This window comes from Orbicella faveolata, unplaced genomic scaffold (genome assembly GCF_042242905.1).
Source record: "Orbicella faveolata isolate gen_17 unplaced genomic scaffold, um_ofav_v1 contig_25, whole genome shotgun sequence".
Classification (NCBI taxonomy): domain Eukaryota; kingdom Metazoa; phylum Cnidaria; class Anthozoa; order Scleractinia; family Merulinidae; genus Orbicella; species Orbicella faveolata.
The window spans coordinates 14,464,134-14,476,666 of record NW_028301553.1 but is presented as its reverse complement, the minus strand read 5'-3'; the positions used below and the strand labels follow the sequence as shown (position 1 = coordinate 14,476,666).

Below are 12,533 nucleotides of genomic sequence, written 5' to 3'. Positions count from 1 at the left end.
ACGCAAAAGGAACGCACTTATACATTAGATGGGCTTATATCCGATGGGGCTTATAAGCGAGGGGGCCGGGGAGGCTTTAACGTGGGATTTTATGGCATTTAAGTACCTCAATGGTCAAGGCGAGGACTTCAAGCTAACCACGGAACTGTCCGAAAAAGTGCAATATTCCCACAACAAGGCAATCGAAAACGGCCTAAATGAAGCAATACTGCTTATGTGAATAAAAGAAGCTTTACTTTCAAGATATAATTTTGTGTCTTTCAAGTAACCAAGACTTAATTCTGTATGAAGGTGATTCGAATTTTTAACGCGCAACCGGTAAAAATACCCCATTTTAAGATCCTGTTGACGCGTAAACAAACACAGTGACCCCATTTTTTTATTGCATTTTTTTAATGTTCATATCATAAATGTGAATTATGCCAAGTTTCAAAAAAAGTTTGATAGTAGAACAATTTCAAGGGAATTACCTTAAGCGTGGGACGAATTACCCAAAGACTTGAGGAGAGAAAATTCCCTTTCGAAATTTAAAAGGTGTTAAGCTGCGTCTTTGTGGCCAAACCTAGTATCATGGCCCTTACATGCAATGACTTTTATAGTTGATTAATATATTTATCAGTTGGTTATTAAGTTTCCGTCAATTCGTTAGTTATTTATATACTTAGTAATCAATCAATTAATCAATCAATCAATCAATCAATCAATCAATCAGTACATTAATAAATTAATAAGTAAATAAATAAGTCGTGGTTCAATGAAAATCCATATCTGAATTCAACCGTATTTTTTACAATAATTATTAATAGTTCGTATAGTGTGACCGTCCGGGTGAGGGTAGTTCTGAAAAGAACTGTTCTTTTCAGAACTACCCTCACCCGGACGGTCACACTATACAGACTACTGATACTCCTGGGTTCAAACCATTTACTATGATAATTATTAATAACTTGAATGAAGGGTTTTTTTTTTTGGTTATTTGTATTTCACGATGCACTTGTCAACTTGATGGTACTTTATGGTACTTCCATACTGATCGGCTCATTGAATCCGCTGGGCTCACCGTTACCATAACTACCGAGGAAAAATTTTCATTTGGCGTCCAGGTTACTAATTTTAGTATACTTGGAGGGGGTGGGGGTTGTCAATTCGTTTATTTTAGAAAGATTTTGGACTAGAGGGTGTTTCGAAGAGTAGGTGCCCTGGTTGTGAAAGGAGCGCTTGCTTAGGAAATTACTTTTTATTGAAGGCAATTGTTAAGAGGGGGGAGGGGGGGGGGGGGGCTTATCAAAATGAGGTTAGAACTCTCATCATTGAAGGAAGTGTACTGTTCAGTGGAAACTAAATTAAAGTGAGACGTTAAGATTAGCGCTATCGAGATAATCCAGTGTCATTATCAGCTTTGTTATCGTTAACTAGCATCAGTTTTATCACTGTCATTCCCGTAGTTGTAATCGTTAGGTTCTGTTCCCGATTCTAGTTGTTGGTCTCATTGCACCAAAATGTATCCCGTTGCATTGATGTTTGCAGTTACTGCCGTGTATAAGCCGTTAGCGCTGTTTCCACAACTAGTGGCGTTGTCAGGGTAACCTCCTGTACCGAATCCGATTCTTGAATCACAAGTGTAACAGTCATTTCCTTCGTTACCAACAATGCCAATCCTTGCTTTAGGCCAATATTCATCGCCGGAGTCGCTTACAACATTGAATCCTTCCTTGTTACAATTGGTCTGTAAGGAAGCCTGTGAACCAATCAGCGACTTCCACGTATCACGACCCAGTGAGGTGCTACGATATTTCCCGTCAGCAATCAATGAGTACAGAGAGCTGGCAGCCTTGGTGAGAGCAATGAACCTATTCTCATGGTCGAACTTCATTCCAAGACATATCCTGGAGAAGGGAGTGTTCCAATAGGTCGGTAACTTGGTCTCTTGTAAGTCAAACCCAGTCTCCCCTGCTTCAAGGTTGAATGATTCCTTGTTGCTCCAGAGTTTAGAATCGTAGTGAAAAGTTTTCTATGTTTTAATAATAATAATAAAAAAGATCTTATCACACGTTTTACTATAAATGAAATCGCTGGAAATTAGCCTTACTGCATTAGGTAAATCTATCAAACAAAATCACGATCCAAATTAATGGCATCTAAAATATGCAAGGATGCTACACCCCAGGTTTGAATCTGGCAAGTGGGGGACTAACGGACAGTACAACAGAAGTGAGATATACCTGTGCGCCATTCATCTTTATGACCAGCGTCCATCCACCTCCACCACATGCGCCAAGACTGGTCATGTGACAAAACACAGCAGTCTTCACAGAACCTATTTTGAGTAAGTAGGCGCTGTTTTGTTTAGACCTGAAAAAATAATTTATTAATATCATAACAGTGAAAGTTAGACTGCAATGACCATAAGTAGTATCTCTCAAAGGCTCCAGCTATGTGGAACGCCTCTCAGCTCATTGCCATGCGTCAAATGCAAGTGAATTCAAATGGGACCCAGAATTCGTTTTGCAAAAAGTTGTTCCGTATATATTCAATCACAGGGATTAATTAACACTTAGTTATAATTAGAGGGTTAATTAAGGACTTAAGAATTATTTACATAAATCTTTGAGGACAGCCTTTGATGCATGTCCAATTATATCTTCAGGGGCACACAAGGAGCTAATCTGGGTCCATAGATGACGGCTATGAAGTAACCAACAAACAAGCATTTTTAAAACAATTCTTCCAGATGCTGGCTATAGTCTATATCTGCTTCGGTTTTCCGGCAGAAATATCTCAACTTTCTCTTCTCAGCAAACGATTCCTGGTCAAAATGTTGATCTCAGACCACACTGAACCTACTTGAGGTGTGTGCTTTCGGGACCATATCTATACTTTATCTGGGGAGTGGGGGTGGGTGTTTTCAGCGGAAGGGCGGGCCTTGGGGGATCAGTACCCTTACTGTAGCTGGATTTGATTTCCTGGCCAGTGAAATATTTGCAGGAGAGAAGTTACTTGAAAAAACATTCTCGTTCCCAAAGGCTGCGCTAGTTTTGGTCAGCACCAAGAATCACGACCTCTGGTCTGAGCATGCTCAGAGTAATCGTTTCGTATTCTCAGTCGATCAAATTTGCCATACTTGATTCTGAGCATGCGCAGAGTGACGGGAAGTCCATGAATCGCGTACTTCCGTTGTTGGACCTTCCAGAGGTCGCGATTCTTGGTGCTGACCAAAAGAAGCGCGGCCTCTGGGAACGACAATGTTGAAAAAAACAGATCGTTCTAAGTGTCTAAATTGCATGGAATCAACTTATGAATGGAATCAACTAATGAATTGCAACTAAATTGTCTTTTTGCTATATTGTAACTACATTTTGTATTTGTTTTCTTTTCTTTTTTTTTTTTTTACTTTGTTTTTCATTACTTTAATGAACTGTTCCGAGGTTTTTCTCTAGTAGCAGGGTAAAGGTTTTTTAAGCTCTCAAACGCATTGTTTGCGATACGATCGGGGTTTGGGCATGGGCTTGTGTATTAGTTTTCTTCATCGACTTGGTGAGAACAAATTACTTACAAGTTCTTGTCATAAATTTCCTTGCACGTTGAACTGTTCAAGTCTGCAAGATCTAAAAGAGACATGATATATTTGTCGTTTACTGTTTGGCAGTGTCTTCACTCGGAGTTAAAAAATACGTCAAATGCAAAAACTATCCGGACGTGTAAGCATTTACGCGTTTAACTATGAAATAAGGTGTGTAAATACATTAGGCCATTTCCGAGTTACCTTGTGGCTCTGTGCCAAAACGAATCCTCGTGCAAAACCTTTGAAAATGAGTTTGATTTGTATGAAAATGAACCTGTAGGCGGAACACACTTTCGTATAAATTGTTTCGCACGAAGACTCGTTTTGTCACAGAGATAAAATTAACTTGGAAATGGCCTATTCCAACCGTAGAAATTTCCAATTCAGTACTTCACAATTTTCCTTTGGTAATAATATATTCATATGTTTTTTTCTTTAACAGCTCACCCTGTTTGACTACGTTTGCAAATCGAGTTACCCGTTTTGCAAGGAGAAGCTTTGTTAATCAATAACTTGAAGTTCATAATTAGCAAGGTATCTGACTAACAACGCCGCAGTCTGGACAGAAACAAGTCGTGTTTTCTTATACAACGAGGAGAGTTAAAATGCCATATCAGGCTCGCATGATAATAACTGTTTGCTGCTACTTCAAAAAGAATAAGTTAGAAAACTCTTCAATTCTACCATTCTACCTTCACATCTGTCTCCAGTCCAGGGTAGCTGACATGAACAGGAAAAGCCGGTTTGTTTTTCGTTGTCAGGCAAACAAGAACCGCCATTTAGACAGCTGGTCATCAAACATCCCTGAATAAAATTGAAATATTGTAAATATCCTGAGAAGGACAAAAAAAGTAAATCAATGTACAGATTAAACTCTGAGGTAATTTTAAGTACTTGAAATGACGACGCAAGAGTTTATTCCTGAGAGTTAGAGAGAACCACATTAGGCAATGAGAAAGTCTTTGACCTCCAGAAAACTAGAGCGAACGAACTACGAAAAAATCATCGTTGCTCTCCCCACTGAGCTCCGCGCCCAGATGAGAACAAGTCGTGGGTTATTGGCTGTTAAAGGGCCATTGTCATGTTAAAGCGCAACTGTGTTCTTGATTGACACCAATCTTTTATAGCCAATAGAAATCGGAATACTTAACTATCACGCGCGCCGTCACGAATTCGCCCCAGGTCAGCCTGGAGTTTTACATGTGGCCTGCGTTGCAGGCGTAAACGGGGAAGGGGTACGTAGGGAGGCAAGAATTAAAACGCGAGGAAGAAGCGGAAGGAACGCCTGCTATAAGAACCGGGTTTTTCGCACTACGCACACCAACTTCGATGCAATTCGCTTTCGTCAACTGTCAATTACTGTCAACAGGTTCACCAATCAGAAACTAGCGCGCACTAGGGGAGTTTTGATCATTTTTTTGTTTTTGTTTACTTAAGGTTGAAATTCTGTCACTATAGCGCTATTTCTAATGCGACCGGTGATTTACAGGTTAGCAAAAAATTAGAAACTCCGGCAAAACTTCGAAGACGTCGTCGTACGTATGGGTGGGGCAGGCGGATTTTGAAGAAATGCAAGAAAACAAAAGAAGCCGCTTCTGGAGATGTCGCGCTAATGGATTTGATCTGTATGCAATTTGGAATCGGCGGGAATTTCATCTAAACACGAGTGGCTTCTCATCATGGATGGGCAATTTCCCTTTTACTATACGCCGGGTTCTTTCCCGATGAATTGTCAATACCTTCAACATCAGTCCTTGCCTGTTCCGAGCGTGAGTTAAGCCGCTACTCCAAGCAGTCCAGCTATAACAGTCAGCTAGAGCTCTGTCTGTTCTGATAGTCTGAGATCTCATGAAATGGCAGCGGCTACGATCAAGGGAAACACTGCTCAGTCGAAGAAAAATTATGATAAATGGTCCAATGACGCCGAACAGAAGACGCTGGTTAGCTTGTGGGCTAAACATCATGAGCGGCTAGAGAGCAAAGACTCACACGCAAAGTGTGGGACGAAATTGCACGGGAGATGAATCGGAGATTCGGGACCATGCGCTCAGACGACAAATCAACAAGAAGATGAAATATCTGAATGAAAGATACAAAAGCCCTAAGGACTGGAATAGTTACCAAAATGGAGGTCATAGGAGGGAGTCCACTTTCTACGAGGAGATAGACATAGTCCTTGGTTGTAGGGATGCGGTAATTCTACGTAATGAAGCAGAAGAGGGAGCAAGTTCAAGTTCTGCTGCCACCATGAGTGAGGCCAGTGAAACCGTCGCAGCTGGACAAGAAACAAGCCATGAAGGGCGAACGGAGTGAAAGAAACCGCGGAAAAGGGCAAGAAATGAAGAGCAGGATGACGAGGAAATAGAAGTGCTCAGGACATCTTTGACTGGAATCGAAAAACAAATAACAGACATAAACTCTTTTATGGAGAGATTCACCAAAGTATAGGAACAACAAACGCAAACGATGAGCGTAGTTGTCGGAGCCCTGACGAGTTTCCTTCAGGAGGCTAACCATTAAATGACCCATGTTATAAATTAGGATTGTAGATCTCATGAGCACGGAGAGGAAAATATTTAGTGTTACAGTTTTTCGATGAGAAAGAACTATATGAGAAAATGTTTCAGCAATCAGGCTCATTCTGTTTATTTTTTCATTTTTAATTTTAAGATAAGTTATAATTTTTATCTACAAAGAAATCATTTAATTGAAATAAATTTTAAGATGTACAATTAAAAAATGATGAATCATTGACACAACGATGTATACGAATGCAACCTAGATTTTAATAAACTTGAACCAAATTTATATTTGGATATTTATATGCCGTGTTAAAGAGAGTCTTTTTAAGATGTCCCGCTGAAAAACAAGTCCGCGGTCCTAGAACGTCCCATCTACAAAATCGTTGTTTTAGAGGCTCCTAGACTCTACGAGAGCCGCTAAACATTGTTAATCTTGATGTCCTCAATAGACTGCGAGCAGTCTCTCTTTTGCTCGGAAATCCGTGGGCAAGAACGCAATAAAGAAAGCAAAACAAGTGTGACTGTGAGCGTGACATGCGAGTGGCGAGCGGCGAAGACGCGAGCTGCCAGTAGCGCGGGTGGCGAGCGGCTTCGTATATCACGCTCGCACGCTCACGACCCGCTGCGTTCTTTACGTTCTTCCCCACGGATTTTCGAGCAAAAGAGAGACTGCTCGCAGACTGCTATGTCCTCAACCAAGACGTTTGCCTGTAACGTCAGAGAACAGTTGTTTTTTTATTGGCTTGATTGTGATGAACTATTTCGAATAGATTTAGTGACAATGTATTACTCAAGTTTTTCCGTTTGAATCACTCAGCTAGGTTTAAATCTTTTAGTTCGCATTTAGGGGCCAGTATGTAGGTTTTAAACGTGCGTGAAATTTCCTCTACGTGCGTTACACTTGTTTTAAATTTAACTTGTCGATCATCATGTGATTTTTTGCGTAAGATTGCATCCAGTTTCAGTTTAGTTCATCGGTTACCTTAGTCTACTGACCAGTTCACGTCAACAGGAGGAAATATCTGTAAGTTGTTTGTCTTTATCTTTTTTCAGTTGGGGCGAAACGACTTTGATTTGGGCCAAACGACTTGGGTAATTTAACATAACATCATATTTGAAAGATGCATGAATCCTGTTGCAATTTGTTTGTAAATTTGGTTTAAAACGGCATGATGATTTTGGCTATTTATCGTATCATGGCCTCTAAATCTTCACGTACTGCTGAATCTGCTTTCACTTAGCTTTCAAATGGCGTATTTAACTTAAAAGTCTGTGGAGATGTAATGGAGGAAAAAAAAAATGCTTACATGAGTCGGTTAGCCGTGTGGAGTTGAAAGAGAGATGAATGGTATTGCAATTCGACGGCAAGTAGAGTGAAATACGGCACGACTTTCTGGGTTGTTTTACGTATCGTGGCCTCTAAATCATTACGTACTGCGGAATCTTCATTTACCTAGCTTTGAAATGGCATATTTCACCTAGAAATCTGTGGAGATGTAGTTGAGGAAATATTTTTTCTTTCGTTGGTTAGCACTGTGACCGGTTGAAAGATAAATGTATCGTGTTGCAATTCAACGGAAAGTAGAGTGGACTACGGTGCGGCATGTTTTTAAGCTGTTTAACATCTAGTGGCCTCTTAATAATAAGGTACTGCGGAATCTGCATTCACCTAGCTTTCAATTGACGTATTTCACTAAGAAGTCTGTGGTGATGTAGGGGAGAAAAAGGAACTATGTACATAAGTCGGTTAGTACTGGTGACTTGATCACGTTGCGACCTAGACTTGCCACAAGTCGACCTCATGAATTTCAGGGTAGAATATGTTAGGCCGCGAAGCGGCCGAGCGAGCGACGAAGTCGCGAGAGGTCGACTTGTCATACTTGAAGGGTTTTCATTTGCGTTTCACGCCAAAAATGAGGAGTGGCGTGACTTCAACTGGTTTCTCAGATTACATTTGGACCGAGTTGAATGGCGGAAAGTATCGGTTCCACTCCGACCAAAACAATCGAACGTGTGGGCGTTTCTCCAGCGTCGAAAGAGCAAATTTGGTTACTCTATACTAAAGTGATCACGAACAAAGATTTTAAACGAAAATTGACGATATCGGGTGGCCAAAAAAAGACCAAAGCTTGTTTGAATCTTGAATTGATCGCCGGAAAGGAGATATCCAGTGGCGAAGGCTCACTCTTGACAAACATTTTGTGCCGAAATTGCGCAGACAAAAACGAAACCGTAGTTCGGAAGATTCTTGAAGTAAGAGAGAGCTTCAAATCATCGAGGAAGTCCATTGAAGCCGAGAAAGGCGGAACAACAATGTGGCGATAGTTGTTGAGAATCGTCTCTGGACTTCCAAATACCAGTTTAACTTTAAGATCTAAAATGTCCCGTAACTGTTGTTCAGAACAGTCGTCTCCCTGATCTTTCATCAGGGAAATAAGCGGAACCACCACCAAGACGATGGAGTTGCCCTTCGCATGATCTCCATTCAAACAATCAAACGCATACGGAACTAGCTCGAAAGTCAAACTTTTCCCTGCTCCGGTTGGTGCAGAAACAAACACATCTCTTCCAGACAGATATGCTTCCACTGTTTTCTTCTGGTAGTCACGCAATACATGATATCCCGTGGCCTTTGAAGCTTCGTTAATGGCTTTCGCAATCGACCCCATATTGAATTTAACCTCAAGTCAGTTTCGTTGCGCATAGTTTGACAATTCGGTCCCCAAGGGATATCCAGGGGACCTCTGATTGGTTGAAGCGCAGCGACCCGTTTTTGGGTCGCTAAAATTGGCGGCAATCAAGCAGGAAAAGTCCTTCGTCCGGCGGGTACTGAATAAACAAGACGAAGGACTTTTCAGAAAGTCTAGTTGCGACCCTACAGGCGGGAAACACGGCAAAAGTTATGAGTTATTTTTGAAAAATTCAAACAGGCCTCAAAATAGCTTACTTTTGACAAATCTGCATTCCTTTAGCTACAAAATAAAACATTACTTTAAAGATCAGCTCAAAAAACAAATAGTTTTACTTAGCCGATATGAAAAGGCAGTTTTACACATGCGCAGCTCGTGATACTGTTCCTTTAAAGCTCCCATTCGATTTGCGTTCATGAAAATCTTCTCGCTCGCCCAAAGCACAGGGGCCCCGAACACTGTATCAGCAATAACGTAATCATTTACATTCATGTAAAATGTAGATTTTAAAAAAACTCAGACTTACCGGTGTTTCTGGGGCTGTTTGAGTCGTTTAGAAGGGATATGACTAGAAGCAAAGATGGTACATTTCAAATATCATCTTGTCTACTCTACGATCCGACTACGTGTACGATTGCGATCCAGTTTTCACTATCGTTTATTTAAAATTTCAACCATGCAACCTTCCATAGTTTTAATTTTTTTTCTTTGGGGGGGGGGGGGGGGGTTCATCCTTGAGCCAGGAAATATAGCTTTCTGTCATAATCAAAATACACTTAAATTTATATATTTGTAAAAGAAATTCATCTTTTCATCTTCGTCAACAGCATTTTATTTAACCATTTTCTGGGAGATTTAAACACCTGCTGCCTCAACGCTGGTTCTCGTCTGCTCGCCGACGAAAAACAAACGGTTAAATGTTAATTCCTTTGTTGTTTCAAATTACCTCAATAACTTAAAATTCGCGAAAAATATGCAAAACTGCCCGGTGACATTTAAATTTCGCAAATATATTTTGAGTAAAGTACAACGCAAGTTCTCCATTCCTAAAAAATAGAGTTTCAGTGTTAAAAACAGCTGCCATTGCAATAAATTTTCGTGAATATTTTTTTCTCTATTTTCGCATTATTGTGCGAAAGAGATAATGACAGAAATTTAACAAACCCACGAAAAATAAAACACATTTTGGAGTCGATGTCGCCGGTGACATTAACTTTTTAGTAGTTCTCTCTGGATGAAAAGACAGGCTTGCCAAGGAATTTGGCGAAAGTAGCACTGACATTTTAATTCCGAGTTTATTCATTAATTCCCTCATTCCTTCCCTCCTTAGTTACTTACTCTTTCCCTTCATGAGTTCAAGTGTGAAAGTAACACCTTGCTCCTCAACGCACTCCGTATTGCCGTTGGTGATATTTTAGAAGCTTTAATCTGTCTGTGGCCGTTGTTATAGACCTTTGCTAGGTCACGTGATTTTTAAAAAAGAAATTCGCCAGAGTTTTCAAAATTGTGATATGTGATAAGTAGAAGCGCGCGTGAATGACATTAATTTATAAAGCTGTGTTAAATTTTCATGAACCATTAACGACCCACATTTAGCCCACGTAATAAATACACCAAAGTAAACTCCTCGCTAAAACGAAAATATTTAAATATAGCTTGTGCCACAAACTAAATGTATTGTAATTTAAAAAATTGAAAAAAAGAAACAGTTTTTTAACCTGCGTCCACAGTGTTTTGATTCTATTTTGTTAATTTTATTCAGGGATGTTTGATGACCAGCTGCTACAATGCATGGTGGTTTATGTTTAACCGACAGTGAAAAACAATTTTTTTTTTCTTGTCAGACGCTTTGGATTCGTTAATAATGCACAAATTTTCATTTGAACAAGGGACTGAACTTGTTAAGTGGCAAAAGTTGATCGCACTTTTCGTTAAGTTCATGGTTACCGTTTTGGTCGAGGAAATTTCCCCAGAGAAGACTTGCTGTCGGTTAACTTGCCCAAATAAAATAAAATCAAACTTTCGGATGCAGAGAACCTTGCAATGAATAATAAATTAGTTTAGAAATGCACGCACATTAATGGTCGCCAGTCTTGGTGTTAATCAAGCCCGCACTGTTTTCTCAGTTATATCATGATTATGTCCTTTCTAGAAGAAAAGCTCTCTTGGTTAAAATTATATTAGCTAATAAATACAACTTTGCCAGTCTGTCATACTGAGTGTGCTAGCCTTGCAATGAATTTGGTGCAATTTTTACTTGTTAAATTTGCCTCAAACTATAGTTAAACATCGAACACCTCCTTGAAGAGAGAAAGATTCGGCAATTAGATCGATAGAACATTTTGGTTTTCGTCACCCCTCCTTCAGGACTGTACGCTAGCAGTGGAAACTGACCTCTATCTGCTGTTGTATTAAGCAGGTGTCAGGGATAACGACTGCATTTGAATGCGATAATTTTCATACGTTTGAGATTCCATGCAATCGCACGAAAAATACCTCAAACATCTCAGAAAACATTACGAAAATAAAAAAGCTGAGAATGGCAAAGAGAAGGTTAATAATAACGAAATATGTGCGATCCAAGATGACCACACACTTGTCTATTTTGGTTTATTCAACTTATGACAAAGAAAACATGATCACTCTATTTTAAATATCATTCAACGAAATGGGCTGCTCTAAGTGATAACGAAAATATATTTGTGTGCAAATTTTGGGGTCATTTAAGCCAAACGAATCTGAGTGTACAAATTCCGGTCCTTTCGCCTAATACCTGGCCGAGCCGTGACAAACAAAGACTTCGGGACTAGAGCTAGCACTTACAAAGTCAGGTATTTATAAAGTGTCATTTAAACTGCTTGGATTTAAACCTAAATATACCTTGAGCAAAATGGAGAAAGTAACTCCCTGCTGATCATGAAAGTTGGCCTTTTCGTTGATGAGTGAGATGTCGTGCTTGTTCAGTTCACAAGTTCCTTTGCCGTCCTTCTTGGATGACATCTTGTAGTTTGTAGAAGTACACCAAGCGTTTCTCATACATTGTTGGCCGCACGATAACAAACTGGGAGAATCAAACCGTTTGACAACGTATCCTTTAAGCTGCTTATTTTCCCGCGTTGTGAAGTATGATGAACGAGAAAACGTAGCAGCTTCTTCGGCAGAGAAAACGAAATGAGCTTGAAACAGGAAAAATATTAAAACTTTTTCATCTGCCATTGCTGATCGGACTCGTAAGAAACTGCTAGCTTTTAATGAAATGTTGATCCCTTTTATCTAATGGTAACGTTACTTTACTTGAACCCGCATTGTTTATACATGTGCGATAACATGATTGGCTAATTTCATTCCGTGATTATTAGAGGCGTGCGTTGGTGAAGCACTACAGCCGTTGTTTCATATGTATTCCGTAAATTCTTACCAGTCTCCCCTCCAGCTGCACTGCTTTTACGATGCGGTAGATTTGTTTCAGCTGTGACAACCATTTCAAGTTTTTAATTTCCAAACTTTGAAAGCAAACTGCAATTCAAAGCCAAACTGACTAAATTGGGCCCACTACGAATTCCAGTTGAAAGCTAGACACATGTTTTAGTATAAGGGAACGTCTGGAATAGTGGGCGTTTATAAGAGTGGGCCCTAATTGTAAAAGGGGCGCATCCTTAAGAGAATACTTCACACTGAGGGCAATTAATAAAGAGGGAGGAGCTTATTGGGAAAAGGGTTATAATTCTAATCATTGAGGGAAGTATGCATCTAGTAACA

At 39.9% G+C, this 12,533-nt stretch overlaps 1 protein-coding gene across 1 annotated transcript; it reads right to left on the bottom strand.

Annotated features, from left to right (window-relative positions):
• Positions 1–331: 331 nt before the first annotated feature.
• Positions 332–12,026, bottom strand: LOC110042077 (uncharacterized). Its single transcript, XM_089293959.1, has 5 exons — positions 11,655–12,026; positions 4,255–4,366; positions 3,554–3,605; positions 2,223–2,352; positions 332–2,011 (listed from the first exon to the last, which is right to left on the bottom strand). Exons 1-5 carry the CDS (start codon positions 11,988–11,990, stop codon positions 1,487–1,489), a joined length of 1,155 nt encoding a protein of 384 aa, XP_089150085.1. The 5' UTR covers positions 11,991–12,026; the 3' UTR covers positions 332–1,486.
• Between the last annotated feature and the right edge of the window lie 507 nt (positions 12,027–12,533).

Excerpts from the sequence above, each read along its gene's own strand:
- LOC110042077 (XM_089293959.1), bottom strand. The coding sequence starts at position 11,990 with ATGGCAGATGAAAAAGTTTTAATATTTTTCCTGTTTCAAGCTCATTTC. Across the intron at positions 2,353-3,553 it reads GAAATTTATGACAAGAACTT|GTCTAAACAAAACAGCGCCT; the intron begins GTAAGTAATTTG and ends TTATTTTTTCAG. Across the intron at positions 2,012-2,222 it reads TAAAGATGAATGGCGCACAG|AAAACTTTTCACTACGATTC; the intron begins GTATATCTCACT and ends ATTAAAACATAG.